This window comes from Cynara cardunculus, assembly GCF_001531365.2.
Source record: "Cynara cardunculus var. scolymus isolate 2C chromosome LG 17, CcrdV1, whole genome shotgun sequence".
Lineage (NCBI taxonomy): Eukaryota > Viridiplantae > Streptophyta > Magnoliopsida > Asterales > Asteraceae > Cynara > Cynara cardunculus.
In genome coordinates this window covers 3,973,424-4,000,599 of record NC_037544.1, presented here as the reverse complement: position 1 = coordinate 4,000,599, position 27,176 = coordinate 3,973,424, and the positions used below count along the sequence as shown (strand labels likewise).

The 27,176-nt window shown below is 34.7% G+C and overlaps 2 protein-coding genes and 1 pseudogene across 2 annotated transcripts; 1 reads left to right on the top strand and 2 right to left on the bottom strand.

The window, feature by feature from the left end:
• The first annotated feature begins 498 nt into the window (after positions 1–498).
• LOC112500775 lies at positions 499–5,235 on the top strand. The gene is made up of 3 exons (XM_025104356.1): positions 499–814; positions 3,447–3,470; positions 4,566–5,235. Exons 1-3 carry the CDS (start codon positions 595–597, stop codon positions 4,910–4,912), a joined length of 591 nt encoding a protein of 196 aa, XP_024960124.1. The 5' UTR covers positions 499–594; the 3' UTR covers positions 4,913–5,235.
• Positions 5,236–6,401: 1,166 nt separating this feature from the next.
• LOC112501136 (condensin complex subunit 2-like) lies at positions 6,402–13,794 on the bottom strand. Its single transcript, XM_025104802.1, has 13 exons — positions 13,534–13,794; positions 13,349–13,450; positions 10,976–11,093; positions 10,159–10,229; positions 10,029–10,089; positions 9,757–9,957; positions 9,383–9,672; positions 8,863–9,007; positions 8,509–8,762; positions 8,384–8,414; positions 7,976–8,112; positions 7,774–7,881; positions 6,402–6,758 (listed from the first exon to the last, which is right to left on the bottom strand). The coding sequence occupies exons 1-13, from the start codon at positions 13,792–13,794 to the stop codon at positions 6,552–6,554; spliced, it is 1,986 nt and encodes a 661-aa protein (XP_024960570.1). The 3' UTR covers positions 6,402–6,551.
• Positions 13,795–16,699: 2,905 nt separating this feature from the next.
• LOC112500935 lies at positions 16,700–24,713 on the bottom strand (annotated as a pseudogene).
• Positions 24,714–27,176: the final 2,463 nt, after the last annotated feature.

Sequence of the window (27,176 nt, the reverse complement as noted above, 5' to 3'; positions counted from 1 at the left end):
AAGTTAAACCTTCTGACTTATAATAAGTTGATAAATATTTTTATAAAAAAACACTTGTTTCAAATAAGCAATCTCAAACACCCTCTTAGGGGTTGTTTGTTTACCTCTTAATAGTTTCATTAAGAGACAACATCTAAATCATTAAGAGATGAATATTGTTTGGCAAAAAAAAGTCTGTCTCTTAATAATTCTAAAACCTTCTAAATGATTTTGTATCCTGAACCTTACTTAACCATTAAGTACCCTGATTTCATTATAAACAATTACCAAACAATTATATTTCATTTTACACTATATCATAAAAACCTATTAATCATTCTATAACAAACAATTTAACAACTGTCAAACCAGCATCATACCAAACCATTCAACAATTATTGTAAATTATAGAATTGTATTTATCTGCGATACCACTGTGACAGCAAGTTTAACGATATATGAAAGACGAGTTAAGTGCCGATCTCCTCCTCCCATCGGCTGTTTAAATTTTGCCATCAATCCCCTTCTGCTCTCCCAAATTCGAACCAGATCAAGATACCCCATTCATCATCAATTCCATCATCTTCAATTATTGTGTGTGTGAGATAGAGAGAGATGGCAGTGAACAGGGCTGGATCTTGCAATCCGGCCGTCGTGAAGATCGGAATTGTGTTCTTGGGGCTGTCTTTGGTAGGTTATTTACTGGGTCCACCTTTATACTGGCATCTTCTTGAAGGTTTAGCCGCCGTCCGCCGCTCTTCCTCCGCCGCATCTTGCCCTCCCTGCAACTGCGATTGCGATTCCGATTCCAGGCCTGTCCTCTCCATCCCTCAAGGTGTCTAAACCTAAATCTTTCACTTTTGCCCAAATTGGGATTTAATTTCAACACCTTTTACCATCTGGGTATCACGAATTAGACCTCTACATGCTTTGATTGCTAAAAATAGATTAGGAATCTTGATTTGATCATTGTATTTCACCCATTTTTCAAATAATTAGATCTTAAAACCCTTTTAATCATACCCATTAGATGATTTAGATCTCATTTCTCTTTGCCATCTACTTCAGAGTAAAAGATGTTAACTTCGGGAGTAAAATAGGCTACTTTTTGAAGAAATCTTGGTTAACAAGTACTAGAAATTGAAGATGTTCATGTTGAGGATAAGTTCTGTATCAAATTTACAATCACTTGTTGGTTTTCAAACCATCACACTTGCTATTTTGTTGCAATTGAACCACTGTTCTTGTGAAAGAAAAAGGTGAAAAGAATAAGAGAAGTGTAAATTGGATGGGGAATCTTGTTTTGAAATCTTTAAGGTTTTTGAAAAACCAAAGTTGGTTTAGAATAGATCAAATCAACCCGATGTATCCCACCTGAAGGTAGTGTAATGGGGTAGGATGTCCGTAGACTTGACCTCTATCTCAAAGGGTAGTGCACCTATTAATGTGAAAACCGCCAGTTTATGCAAAAGTGATGATAAACAAAGAAACCGAAGAGGTTTTGGCCTTGCAATATCCGGGCCTTTGGCCTCCCAGGAGGTCTGGGTTCAAACCTCACCAAAACGGAAGGAGGGCATGTAAGTTTATTTGTTGCATTTGCCGTATATAAATATTATATACTCCAAAATAAATAAATAAGAACTAAGCTAGTTTGATTGGTTTGAGCTTGGGCTCCAAAGGTCAAAAGTGCCTGGAGGTCCCAGGTTTGAATCCAAGGAGAAATGAAAATCCCCTTTTGGCTACGGAGGCTCAAATGCGGCGGCTCCAGGCTATCCGTGAAGCGTGTGGTCACCCTGGGATTAGTCGGCTCGCATGACGGGTTGGATATCTAGGTTAATAAAAAAAAGAATAGTAAATAGTAAGCAATAAAGTGAGAAGGAAAGAAGAAATAGGCACATTGAAACAATGTAAACACCATATATAGCTTGTAAATTTGATTTTGATGCTTTCATAGTTTTGCAAACTACGGGTTAAGAATAAAAACACGCAACAACTTTTTATATTTAAACGAGATTATTGTTCCAAACTCAGTAAAATACAATTTCTATCTCATTATTTGATTGCCTCGTATAAATTTTTGCTTTTGTTGATCGAGAGGTATATTTACTTGACCAAATTTTCTTCTTAGTTCACCATCTAGCTTGTTTTATATGCCCATTACACCGTTATCCCTTTTAAACCCCTTAAATGGCATTTTTGCTAGTAGAATCACGGCATACAACATGAATTATCTTGGATGGGTGACTCACGTGGGAAATACAACGGATATGGTGAGTCTATATGATTCATAGCCACATCCACTCATAGCCAATTTACTAATATCGGCTCTTACTTTCTTTTAGCTCACACTTTTGCACAAGTCGGGGGTTTCCACAGAAACCATCACTCTTAACGTTTGGGTAGAAGATAAGTCTATATGTGTTCATCTCTTGGCCTTGGCCCTACTTTCAAATGGGATATACTGGGTTCATTTGGTTTTTGTCCACTTGTAGTCAATTTGTTTTGACTTCTAAGTTAGAAACCTAGAGACGTGGTACAATATTCACGTATACACATGAAACGATTTGTTTATATGTAAGATTCAAATGTGGCTACACTTGAGAGAAGGGGGGAGGGGTGTGTCGGATCTAGATAGAAAAATAAGTTATACGAACCACAAGGGTGGTACCTGATTGGTTTGAGCTTGGCTCCAAAGGTCAAAAGTACAAGGAGGTCCCAGGTTCAACCCCCTTGTGGCCACGGAGGTTCATGTGACTCCGGGCTATCTGCAAAGCAGGTGGTCGCACTGAGATTAGTCGGCTCGCATAGTGGGTTGGATATCCAGGTTAAAAAAAAAAAAGGTTATGTGATGAGTATGTGATTCTCGCTCACTTTCACTCGTACCCCATTAGTTTTGAGTTTGAACCCCAAAGGATTGACCTTATATACAAAAGTCAAGGACTCGTTAACAATAGGTAGAGATGCTTGTGTAAAGAGTTTAGCTCAAATCGTTCCTTCATAAGCCAATGAGGTGATAGGAGCCTTCTATTCGAATGGAAGTTTAAATGATCGAGAAAATTTATCACTTCCTCCTTCCAAAAATAAATGTTGACGATTGAAAAGGCACACAGTTTAGAAATTTGTAATTATTACAATTTCTTAATTAACTAAATGACGATTTTACCCTTATTAATGAAGGAGGTTATGAATTCCTCCATCTCATAATTATCGGTAGAATTGGTAAGTAGGCACTGCTTTTGAAAGTGAACACTTATTTTGGTACAAACTAAAATAGAAATGTGGCCTCTTCCTCTAAAATCGTAATTGTTTTGAACACTTATTTTGAGATGGAGGGGTAGGAAAGATTGATCCAGATATGTAGTATACTTTCGACTCAATAGACCCGAATATGTTTTTTTCCTGCCTGTTATTTTGTTCATTGTTCGACTGTAGTTATGAGTCTGATATTCGGTTTATGTTTCTTGCAGGACTTGGCAACGGTTCCTTCACAGGTTAGTAAATAAATATCTACCAAAAATGTTTTTCACGGATTCAGATTGCTTTTACGTTTTATTTCCCGAATACCATTTGCATTGGAGCTTTTTCCAAAAAAGTGGGACCCACAAGCAAAAAACAAGCTTTTCGAGAGCTTGTAACTGCACTAGCAAAAGCACGGGTTTTTTTTCACAAGCTTAGATGGCAAAAAAGCTCCGTTATAGATGCTTTTAGAAAGGTTCAGATGATAATTAGATTCGAACTATATCTGGATAAATGGACTCAGATGATGCTTTTGATAAATAAGAGATCCAATATTTTATTTTAGATATGTCTTGGGTGTTGTTCCGTTGTTTTTCCATTAAGGGCCTATTTGTTACTTAATGAGCTTAATGGGATTCACAGCTTATTCAGTCAGCTATATGACTGTTTGATAGTGGCTTAATGATAGAGAAAGTGGCTTATTCAGTAAGCTTCTAAGGGGAGCTTTATTAGAAGCCAAGATTTTTCCAAACCTGCCTCCCCCAATTAGAAAACACGCTTGTTTCATCTATGAAAAAACCCTCTCACACAAAATCTGATCAATCTATATAGAAAAATTAATCCACACAGAAAACTTTATCTATGCATGGCCTAGGGTCTGTTTATTAGCAGCTTAATGAGTTTAACGAAACTCACAGCGTATTCGGTGAGCTATACATGACTGTTTAACAGTGGCTTAATGATATAGAAAGTGGCTTATTTAAGAAGCTTCTAAGGAGTAGCTTTATGCAAAAAACCAAGTTTTTTACGAACATGCCCCTCCCAATTAAAAACATGCTTCTTCTGTCTATTAAAAACTCTTCTAAACAAAAACTTAATGAGCTTAATGGGATTCACAGCTTATTCGGTCAGCTATATGACTGTTTGATAGTGGCTTAATGGTACAGAAAGTGGCTTATTCAGTAAGCTTCTAGGGGGAGCTCTATCAGAAGCCAAGATTTTTCTAAGAACTTAATGACCAAACAGCCCTTAGGTCGTGTATGGATTAGACTGTTCGGTGGTTGTGTTGAATAAACAGTCTAAATGACATATGACTATTTTACCCCTGGGTGCTATTTGATCTTAATCAGATTGTGCAAAGCATGATCCTGAAGTGAATGGGGACACAGAAAAAAACTTCGCCGAGCTTCTTTCAGAAGAACTGAAGCTACGTGAAGCCGAAGCTTTAGAAAGTCAGCAGCGTGCTGACATGGCGCTGCTCGAGGCCAAGAAGCTGACGTCTCAATATCAAAAAGAGGCCGACAAGTGCAACTCGGGTATGGAAACGTGTGAAGAAGCTCGCGAAAAAGCCGAAGCAGCTTTAGCGTCGCAGAAACAAGAAAGCGCGTTATGGGAACAAAGGGCCCGCCAAAGAGGCTGGAAAGAAGGCGGTGTTAGGGCCCGTGTGCAATCTCAGGGAGGCATCGAGACCTTCTGAAACTAGGTACATTGCATTTGCATTGTGATAATATCAAGTTACAGGATCAACTATCGAGTGTTGTTTTGTTATCGGTAGCTCAAAATCGAGCTCTTTTTTTGCATCAAGTTTTTACATGCTAGTTTGAAACATTTGATAGTAGAGGTAGAGGTGAGAAAAAAGCCTTTTTGGGTTCTTGACGTTGGATATCGAGTATGATTTAGGCTCGACGATGACAAAACTGTTGAAAACTCGGGTTATAGTTTTCGAGCGGTGTTCGTTTTGTCTGAACTTTTTGTTCTTTGTATGTACTACTGAAATGAAGGTAAAGTGTTGAACCATGTAAATGTTTTGATGGTCTTTCTTTGTTTCCTAATGAATTTATTGTCTAATTTTTGATCATATCATTAGGTTATACAGATAAACCAAATGAACCCAGTAAATCCCATACAGATAGGGAGTAAAATAGAAATGAAAACACTTGTTTTGAAAGAAAGGGAGTATTTTTTACCCATTTTATCAATAACTTGTTCTTGTAATATTTGGTGACATGGATACCAAGTTTATCGTCAATTTTATCAAAACCCTTTCATAAACTGATAAACAGGTATCAATGTCATCAAATGTTATAAGATCATCAGGTTACTGGTCAAAATGTGCAAAATATAAAATTTTGAAAATTTGTTACATCAACCGAGAAAAAAAAAATTCAAGAGGTCCTAAAGTCTGATTTCACTTCTGATTTATAAGAAGTGGTCCTGAAGTCTGAAATATGAATCGATCAAACTAGTGTAAAAATATAAAAGATAAATAGTTTTTGTACAAAAGTATGAAAGATAAATAGTTTTTGCTAAGAAATTACTTCCAATCACCAAAATATGAACCATTTGATAAAGGACGGATTAGGATTAAGAGGTATTAAGGGATTCGTTTACCACTTAAAATTTCAAAAGACTTTTAGAGCTTTTAAGCTCTTAATTTAGAAATAAAACAAATGCTCTTAATACCCAAACGTCTGAACGAATCATACTTCAGATATTAAGAAGTAATTTTGAAAAAAAACAAACAAGGCCCAAGTTTATCGTCAATTTTGTCAAACCTTTTCATAAACAGGTATCAACGTCATCAAATGTTATAAGATCATCAGGTTACTGGTCAAAATGTGTACAAAATAGAAAATTTTGAAATTTTGTTACATCAACCGAGAAAAAATTCTTCATTACACCATATATGAACTTATACCAAACCTTGTTACATTTTAATGTATTTTACCTTACAACAATCAAGAAAACACAAAACGCAATACTGACAACTACTGGTATCCAATAAGAACGTCATACGCACAGAAACAACGATAAACTAGAATGACATGGGCATAGATACAATCTTGTATTTAGCTTATCCCGCTTTACGTGCCACAATGATATGCGGTCATGTCCACACACAACTACACGAGAACGACATGGCTTATGATCATCGACTGCAAATAAAGAAACTAAAGGAAGATCATACAGAATATGCAAAAACTTCATTGAACTGAGAATTGTTACAAATGGTATCTATGAGGTGGAGATCCAACACTAACATTAGATTGAAAAGTTACAACACCACAAAACCAAAAGCTAAGCCAACAGATAACAAAAAGCTTTATATCACCTTATTATAGAATGTCAGGGTGTGATGGTAGATGTATGGTGAGTTCATCCAAGTTAGGAGAGCCATGGATGCTTAATCCGTGTTCATTAGCTAAATGCAATATGCAGATGAAACAAAGGTGCGACGAGATGTCATCAATCGATGCAGCAGCTGGTCTCTTCTTCTCAGCTGGAAAAGATGCCAAGATGTTCTTAAAAGATAATGTCTCCTCCTGCAACGTTTCAGAAACCAAAATGACCGTTGGTGTCAATGTAAAAGTAAAACCAAACCAAATAAACCCAATATATCCCACGAAGACATAGGGTCGTTTTTTGGGGGGTGGTGGGAGGGTGGGGGCGGGGGTAGGATGAACAAAGACCTTGTCTCTACCCTTTGGGGGTAGAGAGGTTGTTCCCACACTCGAGTATTCAGGGGAATATCTAAGAAAACCGGAGAGGGTGCACATGCACCGCGGTGAATCTATTTTTGGGGGTCTTAAAGTTGCAACCACTTTACATTGATGTATTCTCCTATAAAGTGTTGCAACCTACGGTTAGTGTCATTGCATGTAGATTGCAAGAAGGATTAACTCACTCATATGTTGCAAAAAATCACTCTGTTTGTCAATTTTTAAAGAAACCGTACCTTTTATAATTAATTTTTTTATTTTATATTATGCTAATTATTTTGTCCCCGGTTTGGAAATTTTCTGGGTCCACCTCTGCAAGTTTTCAGTTTTTCTACTCACCTTTCTTTCTAGATGAAATCTCATAAATTCAAGAATGGTTAAGTAGGCATACAGTAAGATACAAATTCAAGATCAATTGCAAGAGTGCATATGTTGGAGGAGAAACAAAGGTGGTAGAACTTCACTGGTTACACGCTGAAGTACCCTTCAACTTCAGCCTAAATGTTACTCCCAACGTTCCAAAATAAATGTCCACATTTCTATTTTAGTTTGTCCCAAAATAAGCCTTCACTTTCAAAAGCGTCTACTTTCCAATTCTACCCTTAATTATTAGATGGAGAAATTCATTACTCCCTCTCTTATCAAGGGTAAAATTGTGATTTACTAATTAAAAAGTGTAATAATTACAAATTTCTAAAACTGCTTGTCCTTCTCGTTGTGGACATTTATTTTGGGACAGAGGGAGTATAAAACATTTGGGGTTGTCCTCAATTGCTAGGACTATTACTTTCATCATAAAACAATATGCCATTTGCAGGAACAGGAAAAGAGAACTTACTTCAGCTGATCTATGTATTTCTTGCATAGATGACCAAAGAGTCTCCTTCAGTATATGAACATCAACTTGTTTCGACTTTTTGTCATACTGGACTTCAATCTTGTTTACCTGTGTTACATTTATGAAAACAAAGCATTAGAAAGATATTTATGTTTCACAATCGAGACCAAATGGAAACAAATTGGAGTTTCAACAAACGAACCTGGCGGGGTTGAGAGACAAGTGTGCTAGAGTCTTCAACATCACTATAAGCATTACCATCATCAAATTGGCCGCCAATTCCGCAATCATCATCCCAAGATGGAAAAGCTCCATTCACTTCTTCTTGATGAAGTTCATCTGACAACAAAAATGTTACCACAATACTGTTAAATGCAGAGATTTATACTGCATTGTATATTTTCAGGACTTGTATTATGGGAGAAATGATTGTTGTACTCTATAAATGATTTTGGGCTCAAACACAGTTGTAATTTTTTCTGGAGTTACGGTTACTAGCTGTGACCATGCTCTATTCTATGAAGTAATTACAGAGTATAGACTAGAGAACAGTCTAAATACCACACATCTAGCAAATAAACAACGATTTAGATAGAAGAAATCAATTGACCTGAATGCCTCTTTCCTCTCTTCCCAAGGCACTGCACATAAAAGAACAACCATTAATCGAACATTCCAGGGGGGGAGGGGGACACATTGAATATTTTATCCATCTTCAGAAGATGGCAACCTTACCAAAAGATTTGGTAGAAGAAATAACTTGACAAGATCCTCTGGTTGGTAGTGACAATCTTCAGGAAGTGTCGTGTTACAGGGTTCTTTATTTGCAGGCAAGAGCAGTGACTTGAGATTTTTAGGTGGAACAAAGGGATCAGCCACGTCCTTGTCCAACTCTTTCACAAATTCTATATCAAGTTCAACTTGTTTCCTGTTCCTTGGTTTTTTGGGCAACAATGGTGATCCGTTTTCCTTGGCAGCATCTCCTGGACCTATAGAACATATTGCATATGAGATGAGAAACTGAAATCCGCAACACGAGTGCATACTAGGAACACAACAAAAATAGCTGATTTGGTTCGTTGAACCTACCTTTACTCTTCTGATACTTCCAATGATCAGGTCCTGCCCAGGCATTTTGTCTGGCAGTCACACCTAGTCTTAGAAACAAGAAGTCATCAACTCCTACAAATCTATCATCTACATCAGGATCATGAGAAACATATTGCTCATTTTCCTGCAAACAATATGCATGGTATATCAGCTAACTTCCTTCTTCTGTTCCAGATGTACATTACAAGTAACGGGTCAGGTTCAGAGGAAAACCGCAAGAAAACGAAAAACTAAGGAACACTTTGGTAAATCTGGACAGTATTCACATGTGCATACAAGTAATTTGTAAACAATTTGTCCGGCATGCACATGTGCATAGCATGCATACGTGAATAAAAAACAAGAAACAACTTCAATTACTTTTATGCACATGTGCATCCTGTCCAGATGAATGGTTACCAGGGTATTCCTCAAATTTTCATTATTTTGGGGGTTTTCTGCTGAACCTCCCTCTACAAGTAACACTGGAAATACTTGCATGGGTAGAATGATAAAGCACCTCATGATGATTGGGTATGAAGGGTTCTTCCTCTCTATCATAAGTGCCATTCTCAGTAGGACTCATTTTGTTGTCATCAATGAAATCCCACGTTTTGGAGTTATCATCTAGATCACCGTCAAAGTCATCATTGTCATAAGCTTCATAACCAGATTCTATAGAATTTTGGGCAAAAGTGAAGGTATCTGGAGGTCTTCTATTATTTTCATCAAACATATTGATTATATCCTTGAGACTTGGTGAGATTTCATTGTTCTTTGAGATGTTGATCATCATTTCTTCCATACACTCTACAGATGAATGAAACAATAAAATAGTTCAGAAAAAAATGCAACTTACAACCAAGAACTTCCATATAACAAGAAAAAACAAACCTTTGGCATGAGAAATATCAATTGTTTCGGCTTTATCACTTTGGACTGAACAAGACATGCACTTCCCAGGTACTTCAAGTGAATCAAAAAGTACTCGGCATCCACCATAGACTCCAAGATTATTCAGCAAGAGACCTTTTGCTCCGCCTTCATCAAACTGGGCAGATGTTTGATGGTAAAGAGGATCCACAGCAAATGCAACTAGAAAATGAAGATATTGATTGAGAACCATTTCGGAAAATTCAAAAAGTAGATACAGATTGTGCCCTTACCATCAAATTTCTTCACATTAAGAGTGTCAAATGATGATTCCAGTGTTGAAAGAGGAGATAACTGCATAGTTTTGATTCATTAGTTAGAGCCTAGTATTCAAACAACACAAAAGATGAGATGATAAAAAACCTTTCGTTCCTGCTCCTTGGTAGAATTTTGTTTCCCTTGATCAGCGTCAGTGTTGCCATCCTCTACACTGTCTGATTTAAATGTACAACACAATATGATTCCAAAATAGTCATTGGTATAGTGAAGGCTTCATATCTAATAGGATTAATACGGATGCAATATCATTATATTAAGTCCAAAAAGCTCCCACTAGTAATAATGAACAAAAGAAAGAAAGCTGAAGTAGTGGTGCAGTAACTTTTTAATTCAACACAAGTGATATACACAAACATATACATGTAAACAAAACAAAGACAACTAACCTCCCTGGACAAGGTGTGTGAAATAAGTAACTACCTTTGATAATTCCTTAAGCCACAAAGGGCAGGTGGTTCAAGAAGTTCCGCAGATCAAAATTAGTTGTACGGGAAAACGGCATTAAAGATGCAAACTAGTTTCACTCATTTCCAAAATACATCACACTAATAACTAACCATAAAAATAGGTAGAATACAAGTAATCCACAAGCTAATAAACTCTTCAATGTTTCTACGACGCAACAGCTTTTCCATTTAACATTTGAACTGATCAAATGGGAACAGACGAAAATCTAAACCCATAATATCAGGTACAAGCCATTCCAGGACTTGCATTATAACATACAAGAAAGAACTAAAGATCTTACCAAAGGGTCATTGGCCTGCCGGTACCTGGGTTACTGATGGAGCCCAGTTCTCACAAAGGTGAGATTGTGCGTGAGTATTTGCCATATATAATATCATATGCTTAAAGAAAGATCTTCTTTTTGAAAAAACAAGTACAAAGTAATAGACCAAACCTTGTTCCAAGTCTTGTCCAACACGATTAATCCCTCCAAGGACCTTATATGCCTCAGAATGAACAGAATCCACTCTCATCGAGTATATTTTAACTCCTGCTTCAAGAGTGCAACTTGCCTGCACTCAAAAAGGTGCAATGTAACTTCCATGAGTGCCCCAAATTACAAGCAACTGTGGAGTGAGGAATCTTCTTTTCAACTGTAATTCTCCCAGTAGAGTCTTTGTTTTTCTTTAGTTAAACATGTTGAATGAATAAATAAAATCTTCAATAAATTGGCAAATTAAGCAAGAAAAACAATTATTTTTATTATGTTCTCCACATTTGAGCATGTCCTCTGAACAGTCAGTGAAGAGTTTGAGTTCATATCATCAAATACTAAGTATGAAGCTGGAAGTTGTTGATATGTATAGATCAAACTTATGATCTCATATTCTAAGTAATTAGCAAAAATAAAAGTAATGTACACATGATTTCTGCAGGAAAATTGTTAAAGGATGCCTCCTTTTGAGTTTCGAAGAAACATATAAGTTGAAAATTAGCCAAACGTGACAAAGGAAGACTTCAGAATACTTGGTAGAAAAGAGTATGTAACTATAATTACTGAAAGATATTGTTGTCCTATATTGATAGAATGAAGAAAGCAGGGGCCAACGATATAAGTAACAACATTGTTGCTCTGCAACAGTGATACATTTCAAAAATATCAAAAGGGAAGATCACCTTTCATACCAATCAAGAAATGGGAGAGAAAAGCAACAACCTATTTAACATGAATAAAGAAAAATTGTTTTGAGTAACACATGGTTCCTTAAATTAAATTGAAAGAAAGTCACTGGTCAGTGGTCACAATCAAGCCCAGCACCAAGGATAGAGAAGAAGCAGAAGTCCAACAAAAAAAAGGCTTTTAAAGTGGAGATGTCTATTAGGCAGATTCCGGTCCTATGGGCTAGTTAAAAGCCAGAGGTTCATAGTTCATACATATTTTGAAAAAAGTTCCAACCTTTTATTGTATAACTCCAACTCCGCGAGCTCTAAAATAAAGAAACTAACCTATGGAAAAAATTATTGAAATTAGATCTTACCATTTCTTAAGGAACTGGAGTTCCATCTCTTTTCCATTTCAATAAGAACATTCTATGTATATCAAATAATAGGAACTACATGAAACGTGATCCATGCAGGCGCTTTGCGATAAAAACTTGAAAATAATTCAACGACATCACCTCATCAGCTATCCTAGTAAGCCTGTGTAGCTGAATGAATGGTGAATATGACAAAGTCAAGTACAAGTTGCTGAAGCAGCAGCAGCATGGTTCTCCAAACTTATTGGCCAGTGATAATATTTTTTGGTAGCTTAGGAGCCAGAATATTAATGTAAGCAGTAAGCTTAGAGTCAAATTTAAGGCATGCTTTCTTCAAGGCTGTCTCTGACCAGAAAAATATTATTGCTAATGGGCCACCTACAGATAGTCCACCATGATGCAACTAAATCTTAGATGAGCTTCTGTTTAGCACAAAAACAGTTCAAGTGTTCTTCTTTCAGGATGAATGGGAATCCACTCAATAGAAAGTGATAAGAGTTGTTACAATGAGTGAATGAATTGCAATTTTGTAAGTAAGCATGCAAGTCACACGCCAAGTACCAAAAACTAAAACTTCAAGTCTTCAACAAACATATGTGGACTGGATGTGCCTTTTCACAGAGGTCATACATTTTCAATTTAAAGTAGGTTATAAGTCCAACCACTTTTAGGCAACTACTTAGTTGAGAAGAAAATTTGGACCCGAGTTTGAACCGATAAGTTCACACCTGTTAGGGGTTCTTAGGGGTGTAGCCGTACACCTAAAGGAATCTAGCTTATGCTTCAAGGTAATCAAATAACCAGCTGTTAGGAAACTTGACAATTTGACCAACGTGGTGCAGCCCTACGCACATGCAGAACATAAATTTTGGAGCCTTTTGGCATAGCCCTACCCCCCTAAAGGCATATCCCTATGCCCCAACATTCATTTTCTTACTTGATTGTAAGGATATACTGAAATGGTCATCCAAACAGCACTTAACTCTCTAAGTCACACTTTAAGGAGATTCTGAACAAATGTCTCAATCTTATACATATTCAGCATTGATTCCTATTTAATTTAATAAAAAAAAAACTTACTTTGTCATAGACTTCCATTTTCATCAAGAGATAGACAACCAAGAACTTGTTATAATTGGATTGCAAAATATGCAGCCCTAACAGGTCTAAACCACGCAAAAGGACAACCCTTTAAGATAAAAGGAAAATAAAACTCAAAGGAATTTAAGCTAGTATCAGAAAAATATAGATTACTTTGATTAACATGGACCATAATTGATCTTCCGTACCTTCTGAAAATTGGTCTCAACATCATTTTCTTCTTCAACCTTAATAATGTCGCAAAGATGATCTATCAAATTCAGCTCCCACGTATTCTTCTGATTAATTTTCTGCAATCCCACAAAAAGGTTAAATCATCACACAAACAATAAATGAATCCGTAAAACACAATAATCCGAAACGTATTACAGACATTTTCACTAGCCAATTTGATGCAGTTCTGGAACATCTCCATAATCTGCTCTTGACCTAGAAATGGATCCGTAGGATTAGCATCAGCGGCATTGTTGAGAGTGACCGGCTTCCGGCGGATGAGAGCAGCACGGGCAGCACGCGCCTGAGCACGTTCGAGTTTATCATTGTTGGAACCGAGAAAGAAAGTGCTGACCGGAGATAAGACCGTCGTTCTCTGTTTCTGCACCACTGTAGGATTAGGGCTCAATGCTTCAGTCATTCTTGAAAAAACCCTCGTTTAACTTCAATTTTGCACCAAAATCCGGATCTCTTTAGGCTTCAAATCATCAGTATCTTTGCGATTTCGTGATGAAGTTGCAGAGAAGTGAGTATCAAGGATCGGGAGCGTAGAAGAATTCGGATCCTTTTGGAAGTTGTGTAGAAGAAAAGTGATAAACTTTTCCCTCTCCTAAACACCCATTTGAATTTGGAACAGTAACGTTACACTGTGTTTGATGTACATGGAAGTCAGTGAACTTGCGGTTTGTTGCCGTTGATCGTGGTGGTCTTTGTTCGACAACGAAATCACAACCGTCGATTAAGTTCAATAACCCATTGACTTTTAGTCTTCTTCAAAAATAGAAATATTAATTCAAAACTTAAAAGGATTAAAAGGAAATTGAAGAAAAAACTATAAACCTGAGTTTTCATAAATTCTCTGCAACTTCTAATTAATAATTAAAAGTTAAAATATTTAAGGGGTGTTTTGGACGGTCATTTGAAACAATTTATATTTTTTTAGAATATTATTTATCAACTTATTATAAGTTAGAAGTATTTAACTTATTCAAAAATTTATTATTGCCGATTTGGCACCGATATAAGTTGTTTATCCAAACATTCAAAAATGTTTATTACCGATATCATACCGAAATAAGTCAATAATTTGTTTTTATAAGCAATCTCAAACACCTTCTAAAATAAATTATAAAGTAAATTATGTTTTTCGTCCCTGTAGTTTGTTAAAATTTGTCGATTTTGTCCCTGTAATTTTAAATTTTCGGTTTTCATTCATATGGTTTGCAATTCATTTTTATTTTCGTTCTTGAGTCCAAAACATTACTTTTAAGTATAAAAAACTAAAATATAAATGAATTGTAAACCATAAGAACAAAAAAGGCTATTGTTTTTAAATCATAAAAAACAAAAAAAAAAAGAATTACAAACTGTAAAAATAAAAATTATAATTTCAAAATTATGAAAATGAAAATAAAACAGGGACTAAAAAAAACTTACTTTAAATTATATTCAACTTTCATATAGTTTTATTTTAGAATATTTTATTATCAATTATATTATTTAAATATTATAAATTTTTATCGATTTCAATACATATTTTAAGAAAAAAAAAACTTTATCTATACTATATTATAAAGTATTTGACAAAAATTCTTAAAAATTATTTTTTATGTGTAAAGTACTGTTTATTAATGCATATTACTTAAAACTCAAGATTACAAGTAGATTGTGCATAAGTACAACTTATTAAAGCTTCATATCTGAATTCGTGTAACTAACTACAGATAAATATAATCAAATACAAGATAAATATCTCATTTTAAATCTAAAATATAATTAAGATAATCATTAAGTTCTAACAGAATACTTAATTATTATCTTTATAAAATGTTATATTATTAAACCAAAAATAAATTATTTTGTTATTAAACTTAAATTAAATTAAAGAAATTACATTAAAAATGAGAACTTTTAAATAGTTGATTTTATATTAACATTGATATATTTTTTTTTCAAATTTTTATGATATATTTAATTTAATATTTTATTCAAAAATAAAATCATTATTGATTTCTTAAAACCACATAAAATCGTATTAATAACATCGACAGAGACAAATAATAAAATATAACATTAAAATCGAAATGTGTCTCGCTGCATTGCGCGAGTACTCTTCTAGTGTAAAATAATATTTATTTTATTTTATTACTGGAATGAATAAAAAAATCATTTATATTTCCTCTAGTGAGAGTTTTAAATAGTGTGAATTGTGGATTTTATCTCTGTGTTTTAATATTTTATTTGACTAGGGTCCCTATGTTATATTTATAAACCATGAGTCTTACCCGGTAAGTCATGAGAGTGCCAACTCTTGCCCGCTAAGCATTTACCGAATAAAAATGTTCCATACAATACCGTTTTAAGGGAATAAAATCTTACCTGATAAGTTAAGTGAAAGTGTTGGATCTTACCATTAAGCACTTAGAAGACAAGCGTCGGATAAATCTCGGTGTTATCTTTTATCCTTATCTCTTTATTTTGTGTTGGATGCAGTTTTCGGTTTTATGTATCACCATATTTACATATTGTTAGAATACTGTTGTATACACCGAAGAACACATTTGGGTGTTCAAGCTAGAGATTCGGTGTCGACACTAAGAGGCTGTTTACCAAATGCTTACTGGACAACACTTAGCGGCAAAAAGTCATAGCCTTCACTTACCTTAATTGGTAACATTCTCGGCCATCAAAATGGGTTGTTTGTAAGCAGTCTCATATCCGCTAACCAGGTAAGAGTCTTCTACCACTTACTAGATAATAACCTCGATTGTTGTCATGCCTCTTATCAGGTAAGGTTCTCAGTCCTTCTCATGCTTGCAAAGAAATTTGTAGGGAAAAAAAATTAGGATTTTATTTCTTAAGCTGCATAACACGGGTAAATAAACTACTTAGTATTACACATGTAGGGTTGGGTTCCAGTGAGAATGAAAGTTATAGTGAGAAGGGTAAGAAGAGATCTCCATCTTTGGATCAATTCTAATTGAAAAGAACCATTAGATCAATACTAATGAGATCCACTAGATCAATTCACTTCTAAAACGCAATTCATGGGTTGTTTAGGGATTAAAAATGATCAAGGATCCGAACCTCTTCTTACACTTCTCAACTTAACTCGTAAAGTATTCTGCAATAGATATTAATAAATACATACATAATTCGTTGTAGAAACTTAACACGTTACATTACATTACACTTGCAGATTCCAAAAGACTTGGAAGACTATATACATTACATTTGCATATTCATCTATGAAACAACACATGAAATTGGTTTTTACCGTTTCTATATGATTCGTCGTGTAGGGAAGTAATGGCAATTTGTGGTAATTATCTGGCGGACATGAGGTTGACAAGGGTCTGGTTTTCATAAAAGGAGCCGATATCCCAGTCTTCCGTGGTCGACGAGAGGGTCATCAGCGCAACCACGATCGATCTCATGTTTGGCCGTAATTGGGGATTCTCATGCGTGCAAGCTTTCGCAAGCTCAGCCATCTGTAAATTTCATTATACATACTCGTCAAATGTTATTTGTGTGTTGTTTTTTGTAAGAGATTGAGTTCCTCGAAAATATTGGAACCCTATCTCTCCTCAAGGGTTCTTTTGGAGAGTCATTTGATTGCATTCCACATATCTCACATGGTATAAGAGCCAAAGTCTACCACTCTAAGGGACTCGACAATATGGGGCATCTATACCCGTCTAGCCTCCATTGGAGGGGGCGTGTTGGAATAGGATACTTTGATTAAATAACCTCTTGGTAGGGTTTTTTAAATCCATTATAGTTTGACGGGTTGAAAATGCCGGTTAACAAAAAGGATGTCACTTTCATACACAAAACTGTCTAGGAGCCTGTTAGAAGGTCATGGATTTAAAAAACACTTGCCAAGAAGTCATTTAGCTAAATAACCCTGATGGAGTCCCACATTGACTAGATTTTGATCATTTCTCCTTAATATATGTTGGAACACCTTCTTCTCCTAAAGAACTCTTTTGAAGAGTAAATTGATGGTTTCCACATATCTCAAAGTAGGACACACATGTAGGGTGTGTTTGGTACCAGACAAACAGACATAACAATTGTTGATCAACATTTGGTAAAACAAAACAGAACAAATAAAATAATCAATTTATCTCTAATGAGTTGTTTATATATTTTGATTAAGTTATCTAATTTATTAAATTATAATGAAGTTTTCTATATTATTTTATTATTAATAATAATATTAGTAAATTATATAAATTAACCAAAATAGAGAAACCATATAAAGTAATATTTTTTTAGGACAGTAAAGTGAAAGTTTAAAGAGCATAAAATAAAATAAATAAAATTTTGAAAATGAATAAAATGTAAAGAGGGAGACATATTTAATATTTTAGAAGAGCATTAAGTTTTATTTTGAGGTTATATTGGTAAAATAAAGATATGTTTCACCTTATTCCAGAGGGTGGGGGTGGAACATGTCTGTTCCACTTTGTTCTTATTTGTCCCACATAAAAGTCCTACCAAATGTAGAACAAGTAATCACTGTTCTATTTTGTCCTATCCTGTACAGTGTACCAAACACAGCCATAGAGAGTAATGGATTGCAAAATCCTGCTACACTCGGTAAGATATCACACTCACATGTAGGTGTTGGCGAATAGTTGGCTTTAGTAAACAACGTTACGAACTTGTGATGATTGATAAAGTTATCTAATTCTTCGGTTGTTTGGAAAGAAAATTGTCGTGTTCCTTTCAAGTAATCAGAGTACTTTTCTTTATTTCCTATTTTCAAATACCATTTTTCTCCAATTCTTATCCGATGGTATCTTCTTCTGGAAATCCTAGCTATTCTTAGCATGATATTAGGGAATCTCATTATTTATTGTGATTTCTCACCAGACAAGCTTTCCCCCAACAATTTTCAACGGACAAAATGAGTATTCGCCATTGAAAACAAAAGTTCATGATGTCCCTAAATGATGTTTTTAAGCACAAACGACTTACCTTAAGAACTTAATCAAGAGGGTAGCGATCCGCAAGCCTAGGATCAATCAGTTTGACCACGTTGTCTTTTGGATCTGGCTGACTCAGAACTTCATCAAACTGTAAATCATCAAAGGTCGAACTCATTAGTTGTTATCTAAGACTAAGAGCATCTCCAACAGATTCTCCAAAATGAAAATTTTGGAGTTTTTATTCTATTGTTTTTGCTCGAGCGGATCCTTTAAAACTTTCTCCAAGGCGAAGAAAGTAGGAGAGAGAGGGTAAAAATCTGCAAATTTGGAGAACCCCCAAATTAAATGCCGAAAAAAGAGAGGTTTTTTAATGCAAGTTTGTTGGGTATTAAATATAGAAAGATTTTTATTTTTCTTTCTTCAGTTTGGATTATAGAGAAACCGTTGAAGATACTGCTATGGCCATTGGCATCTTATGCAGAACATGTACACAATTAGCTAAAAAATGTGAGCAAATAAACTCACCAATGCAATTAGGCCTATCGGTTCAGTAACAGAGTCATTTGCTTTGACTATGGCTTCCTTGGCTGAAATAAGTTCATAAAGTACAACCCCAAATGCATAGACATCTACTTTTGGAGAAACAGTCCCATATCGTGCATACCTGCACCGAAAAATCAGAAAACTTGATCAGCGACTAAAATCTCCAAAGCAAACCTAAGGGTATGTTTGTTAACAGCTTAAAGAGCTTAATGGAATTCACTACTTATTCGGTCAGATATACATGACTTTTTGGTAGTGGCTAAATGATATGGAAAATGACTTATTCAGTACAGTACGCCTTTAGGGGGACCTTTATGCAAAAAGCCAAGTTTTTTTCAAACTTGCCCCTCCCAATTAAAAAACATGTTCCTTACATCTATAGAAAAACTCTCTCAAACAAAAACCTTCCGGATCTATACAGACATATCAATTCATACAAACATCTGGTCAATGTGGAACTCTAACACAACCCCAAGTACAAACGAGTGTCGAGTCCCTAGAGTGGTAGACATTGGCTTTGATACCATGTGAGAATATATGAAACCTCATTAGATTGCTCTCTAAAAAGAGCCTTTAAGGAGTGTAGGGAGGTTTCAACATATATGGAGGCAAAATGGTCCAAGTCTAGCCGATATGGGAGTCCTAAAGGTAAAAACACATGATTAATCATCTGCTAGCTGAGTTAATTTACTAAATTAAGAAGATATACTCTGCTGGCATATATCCGAATGTACCCACAAGACGTGTAGGCAAAGATGCACCTCCAACTTCAGTCAGCTTTGCTAAACCGAAATCTGCAATCTATAGTAAACATGTGGGCGATAAATCAGAACCATCTTTCACTTGGTCTACAAATGAAATGGGATCATAATGGTCCAATAAATTAATAAAAGCAAAGAAGTACAACGATATAAACGTTTGCAAACCTTTCCATGGAAGTTCTTGTCAATCAGTATATTTGCTGACTTAATATCACGATGTATATAGACAGGGACAGTGTGTTCATGGATATACTCAAGACCCCTTGCTGAATCAAGGGCAATCTGCAATCGAGCAGACCATGGTAGAGGGTCCATTCCTGGAAACAAACAACAAAAGAACATAAGTTCTCGCGTTTGATATCAGAAATTTGTCCTTGTATTCAAATTTAGTTGACCTGATCCATGTAAACGTTGACTCAAGTTTCCATTTTCAATGTACTCGTAGACCAAGAAAAGGGAATCCTCGACACAATATCCTATCAAACGCACCTTCATCAGATATGGTCAAAATGTAAGGCATCATATATCATTTGGAAGATGCAGGTGATATATCAACTCAGAATCTTACAAGTATTGCTATAAATATCATGAAATTGACAGGTTCTAATGATAAAACACCACAGATGGATGCTATGTTTTTTGGTAAACCGTGGGTGTCGAGGTTAGCTTGTGTGCACGTCGACTAATCTTATGGGGACTTGAAGATAACAGTCAGGAAATCCGTAGTGGCTTTGAGAAGGCTCGAACTGGTGATCTATGGGGAGAAGCCCCAAGGCGTAGCATTTTATTTGCAGGTTGAGCTGGCCCTCAAGGTTAGGATGCTATTTTTATTTGGTAACCATGGGTGTTCGGATCAGTTTGTGCGCACTTCTACTAATCCCATAGGGCCTGAAGATAACAGCCAGGAAAATCCCTAGTGGCCCTGAGGACATTCGAACTGGCGACCTATGGGGAAGATCCCAAGGGTTGACCTTTATTTGACGGTTGAGCTCACCTCAAGGGTAGGATGCTATGTTTTTAGTTCTTTTAAAGGATATGCATAATGAATACCAATATTTTTCAAAGCCACATTCATATGGGTGAGTACTGAGTAGTGAAGGTGGAAATTTTTTCTCCATATTGGGTTGCAGATCACACAAGGGTTGCAATTTGAACAACAGGTTGTCGTTCTATTCATGATCAAGGGAGTAAAAGTTCAAACTCAAACACCTCATACCAGGTTCAGGTGATGAACATGCGTTAGAACCTTCAGCTCAGCTAGAAATTCTCTTGATGCTTGCATATCCATCTTCTTGATAGCAGCTTTCTGCAGAAGTTTGCTGTGAGGAATTAGAAAAGCTAAAAATATCCAGACAGACATACAACCACATTATAACACTGGCTCATAGGTGCAAATATAATAAATTGATGATGCATGATAATAAGAAGAAAGCTGGAATCATATGCATACGAAGGTGCCACTTAAACAGGGTATCAACAGCATCAAAAGTTGTGTACAATTAAGTTTATACCCTATACTGAGCTCAATAAGGGCGCGTTTGTACGCAGACGGGACTGAACAGGATTGGACAGGCGAAAATGGGGTATATGAGTTAAAGAATTGTGGAAGGTTTTAGGGTTTCAAACTGTCATGGGTATCTTAGTAATCTACCACACACGCCTCAGTTGGAACCCTTGACCCCTAGAAAAGTTGGGTTACTGGATACCACTGGTGGAACAAAAAATTGCATTTTTGTCTCAATCAGTCCTGTCTTGTCCCAGACACATATCATCTTTCCCAGAACAGATGGCAAACCAGGATGTATAGCAGAAAATCACATAATTATAGCAGCAGCAAAGATCTAAAACCATCCTAGTTCCAAACCTCGCCCCTGAGCTCCGCATAGAAAACAACCCCAAAACCACCTTGACCGATCTTATTAGCAAGGCTGAAGTCATCTGTAGCTTTTGAAAGCTCTTCATATGAGAACTCCACAGATTTGTCAACTGCTACACCTGTAACGCCGGGAGATGCACCAGCAGGAAGACCTCTAGAGTCTGAACCTCCATCTGAAGAACCATTGATTGTGGGATAAGTTTCAAAAACAGAACAAATCAATAACTATCAATAAGATGGACAAAATATGAGAAGATAAGTAGTAGAGAGTGAAGAGTGAGAAATACTTTGAGCAGCCTGCATAAGTTGAACCTGTGCATTCTTTAACAACACCGAACTATTTTCTGAATCCTTCTTTCTGTAAATTCCATAACATAAGCATCCTGCAAGTAACAGCACCCCAGCTACTACTGCTACAGTTATTCCACCTATGGTTCCACCTGATAATCCTGGTTCGTGAAAGCAAATTATGGCTTAAGAACTCGCATTTGGATTCAAGAAAATACGAAACAAGACCATTCTGCACAAAGGCAAAGGGATGGGTGGATCACCTGAGCTGCAAAAGATAACAAGAATTGAAAGAAGACTTGTTAAAATGATAACAACAGTTGTATATGTCAGCAAAAAACAAGCCAGATTACAAAGGGAAATAATATACCTGGTTCTCAAGGGTGGATAATTTCCAGTTTCATCTGCCAAAAAACAAAACTTTAGAGCACAACCACTTTCATGAGAATGTCAACTCCACAATTACAGCATATTTTGATGATATAAGTGAGATCTTAAATGACTCATGACAAACTAATGTCACGAAACAGACGACTCAAAAGATGAATGCCATCGGACACTTACTAATGTCGGGTTCTATCATGTTTATATTGTCTTTCTTTTATGGTTGAATCTAAGGCTGAATCTTGCTGTTGTAAGTATAAAATCATGCTAAGTGGCTCTTCCTTTTTTGGACATTTCTCTCTGTTCGTTTACTGGTCATACAATATGACGGGTTTAAGCAACAACTGTGTTACCTTGTTTCATATACCGATCACCTCGTTATTAATTTCGTAAGAACTTCTTGTTCTCCAAGGGTGTGTTTGGCATTGAGACATGAAGAGACAGGACACAGTTATGGACAAGACAATATAAAAATTTGTTGTCCCATATTTGACACAAGATTCAAAATAGGTGGAACAAAAATCTGGAAAATGAGATAAAATTGATAAATTATCAAACTATTCATGTTAATTAAAACTCTAGAATCCTCCACAATTCTTTGATCCGTCAACCTCACTTTTAATTGTCCAGTGCAATCCGGTCCCATATATATATATATATATATATATATACTTGGGATCATGTGAGACCAGCCGTGAGACTACCTTTTTACACTTGAAACTTTACATCAAAATGCTGTGAAGGTGACTTTTTTTAACATTCACAGTGTTTTTGCTGTGAAGGTTCGACTTTTTTTTTTAACCTTCACAATGTTTTTGCTGTGAAGTTTACGTGTAAAAATGTGGTCTCACGGGTCTCACGAAAACAGGCTGGTCTCACGTGAACCCAACCCTATATATATATATATATATATATGTGTGTGTGTATATATATATTGAAATTTCCATTATCATCTCAAGATTCTCATTCGAAAAGTTAAAAATGACACCAAGTCACTATTCACTAAGGCTTGGTGGCATACCTCCCAATCTCTCATGTGATGTTATAGAGTTTAGAGTAAACTCCACTTTTGGTCCCTGTGATTACATCGAAAATCTGAAAATCGTCCTTATACTTGCCTAATGTTTACATTTGTTTGTGAAAGGGTCCTTTGCCCCAAACTCCCTTAACAGAAAACCCCGTTAGTCGAGGGGCATTATATGTTAATTAGAAGGGTACTCGCGTAATGTAGCTAGATAAATCTTGATTTTAATATTTCATTTTATTCTTTATCTCAATCAATGTTATAATATGTTCTTATGTGATTTTGAAAAAGCGACAATGTTTTTATTTTTTAATAAAATATAAATTTGAATATATTATAAAAATTTGACAAAAATATATCGATATTAACATCAAATTAAGTATTTAGAATTTCTATTTTTTTAATTTAATTTAAGTTCAATAACAAAATATTTTTTTTATATTTTGTTTAATAATATAATTTTTTTATAAAAATAATAATTAATTATTTTGTTAGAACCCGATAATTATCTTAATTAGATTATAGATTTTTTATATTTTAAAATGAGATGTTTATCTTCTATTTGATTATGTTTATCCGCAGTTAGTTACACGAATTCAAACATAGAACTTTAATAAATTATACTTATGTATAATTTACTTGTAATCTTAAATTTTAAATAAAAATGATTTTAAAGAGTTTTTATCAAATGTTTTATAATATAATATATATATATTTATGTTAATACCCACAAAGCAGGACCAATAAAACAAGGGACACATCATCAAAAGAATGTGATTCTCCATTGATGCAGGAAAAAGTCCTTTTAAGAAAACGGTTGTAAATACTAACCTCGCGCCGGAATATATACCAACCCACTTCCTGCACTAAAATTGACATCGGGATTATACCTCCGAATTAAGTCGGAGCTAAGATTCGCCGACGACGAAACCGAATCCAAAGTCTCCCCTTCCTGAAGTGGGTACGTCACGAACAAACCATACTCCCTTGAAACCGAACTATCCCCACACGAACAATTTATCGTCACGTTTATACGAGCAGTATCAGGGATACGGTTTGGATCATAACTATTAAACATCTGAATCCACGCCGCAGTCGTCAAATTCGCGTATTTCTGTTCCGCAATCACTTCATAGATATCCTGAGACTGAACCTCGTAGTTGAAGACATGGCCTAAGAATTCTCCATTGATACAGCCGCAAGAGAAGGGCACGTTTATCCTGACAGGGGACTGGATTTCATGATTATCAGATTCAGGGATGGTAGTAGGATTATACTTGATAATACTGTTGACGTCGTTGTTGATGTAAGTGGAGATTGAAATAAGATCATTTCCTTCTTCAACGTTGTAGGAACCAAGCGCTAAATCACAACCTCTGTGACATTTAGATTGAACTAATGCACCGAAACCAATTGAGCTCAATAAAAGCACCAACGCTGCAAATCGGAACCCTAAATTGAGCTCCAACATGACGTGCAATATGAAATCGAGAATCGTGTTTGGTTAAGGAGAAATTATAGGAATGATGATGAGAAAGTAACTGAAGGATATATGGAAGTTTGTGATTGTAGGCATGTGGGAGTCGTCGAGAGTTGAATTCAAAGTCTTGGCTCATGCTTTCTTCCAATTATGTGAGAATGGGATCTGATATCAGTTTCGACGAGATGAAAGCTTCATCTGAGATCAGTGCCTTGAGAGTGTTGGCCACGAGAGGAAGAAGTTTGTGAATGAAAATCCATGGGGTCGCTTTTTTTCTTGTCTATTCAAAATATTAAAAACTTGTATATAACTTCACTAACTCCCGTTTGATTTACGGTATTTGATGGAATTTGGAACCATTTCAAATTGAATTTTATTCCAATTTTACCGTTTTGTTTTTCTTATTTTTTTTTTTATTTTTTTCTTTTTTCGAAGAAGAGGACAAGGAAGGAAGAAAAAATGAGAGTGTTGTCATTCTTTTAAGTAGGCAAGGCAATGGGGGCGGGGATGGGATGGGTTTTATAATCCCCGATCTCGAACCTGGTTTTTAGTAACAGCCCGGGTCTCAGTCAAATCCCTGTCATAGTCTTGGTCAAACCCCATGAAGAATATCCGTTAGTTGAGTCTACCGAAAATCTCTGGCCTTGCCCAACCCCGGTTTGAGTAACAGCCCCCAGCCCCCGTTTGGGGAATCCCCGTCTTCATCCGGGTCAGGTGAGTCGGGTTCCCCACCGGGTCAAGACAAATCACAATTCTTACTTTTAAGGGAAGAAAAAGAACGAAGAGGAAAATAATGTTGATTTTTCTTTCGATCTTTTTTCCTAAATATGGAAGGAAAGAAAAGAAAATAATTGTAATTATAAGCATTTATAAAATTACATATTGACCTGTCAATTACAACTTGATTGAAAAAATAAGGGAAAAGTCTAAAAAAATCTAATGGACTTTAGTGTTTGGAATGATTAAGTTATTGAACAATTTTTTGGAACAAATAAGTTCTTGGACTATCTAAAACCTGTTAAACAACTCCTTGGACTTTCTAAAATATATTATATACATTCTTATGACTTATAAAACTAAGGGAAAAGTCTAAAAAACCCAATGAACTTTAGTGTTTGGAATGATTAAGTTTTTAGATAATTTTTTGAAACAAATAAATCTTTGGACATTCCAAAACGTGTTAAATAACTTCTTGAACTTTCTAAAACCTGTTAGGTATATTCTTATGACCTATACAACTGGTTAATGTGGTAAAATATTGGAAAAAGTCCAAAAAATCCCAATGAATATTCATATTTTGAACGATTAAGTCAATAAACATTTTTTGAACCAAAAAATATTTAGATCTATAAAATTACACAAATATAACAAAAAAGTACTTACATTTACAAAAAAATAATTACATTTAAAAAAGATTTTTGAAAAATTTATTTTAATTAAAATTAAAATATATTTTGTCAGTGATTTTTCAAACTAAAAAAAATTAAAAGAATTACTGATTAAATTTATTTTAATTAAAAATAAAATATATTTTTATTTTTAATTAAAATAAATTTCATCAATAATTATTTTAAACTTTTTTTTATATTTTTTAATTTAAAAAATCATAGACGAAATATATTTTATTTTTAATTAAAAATAAATATAATTAGTAATCTTTTTTAAATCTTTTTTAATTTGAAAAATCACTAACATAAAATCTTTTATTTTTAATTAAAATAAATTTTATCAATAATTTTTTTTTAAATGTAAGTATTTTTTTGGTATATTTGTTTTATTTTATATAATATAAATAATTTTTTGTTCAAAAAATATTTAGGGACTTTATCGCTCAAACTATAAATGTTTATTGACATTTTTTCATGTTTTTTTTTCAAAAATCTTTTTTGGCTTTTTTTCAAAATTCTTTTCTAAATGTAGTTATTTTTTTTTTGTAAATGTAAGTATTTTTTTGTTATATTTGTTTAATTTTATAGATCTAAATACTTTTTGGTTCAAAAAATGTATAAGGACTTAATCGTTTGAAATATGAATGTTCATTATCTTTTTTCGAACTTTTTCCATTATTTTACCACATTAACCAGTTGTATAGGTTATAAGGATGTATTTAACAGGTTTTAGAAAGTCCAAAAAGTTATTTAAAATGTTTTGGAATGTCAAAAGATTTATTTGTTTTAAAAAATTGTCCAACGACTTAATCATTTCAAACACTAAATTTCATTGAGTTTTTTTAGACTTTTCCCAAAAAATAAATAAGGGTATGTTTGTAAAAGTGACATTTTTTCTTTCTTTTTTCTACTTCTCAAATCCTTTCATTTCCTTTTTTTTTTCCGTCCATCTGAATTACAAAAATAAAGAAAATTCATTCATTTCGTTTCTTTTCATTTCTTCTCTTCTCAAATTCGAGAACTCAATAAGTTTCCACAAACACTAAATTTAATCACGAATTTTTTTTAAATAGTATTAAAAATATAATTAATTTTTTTTTATAAAAATATGATTAAAAAACA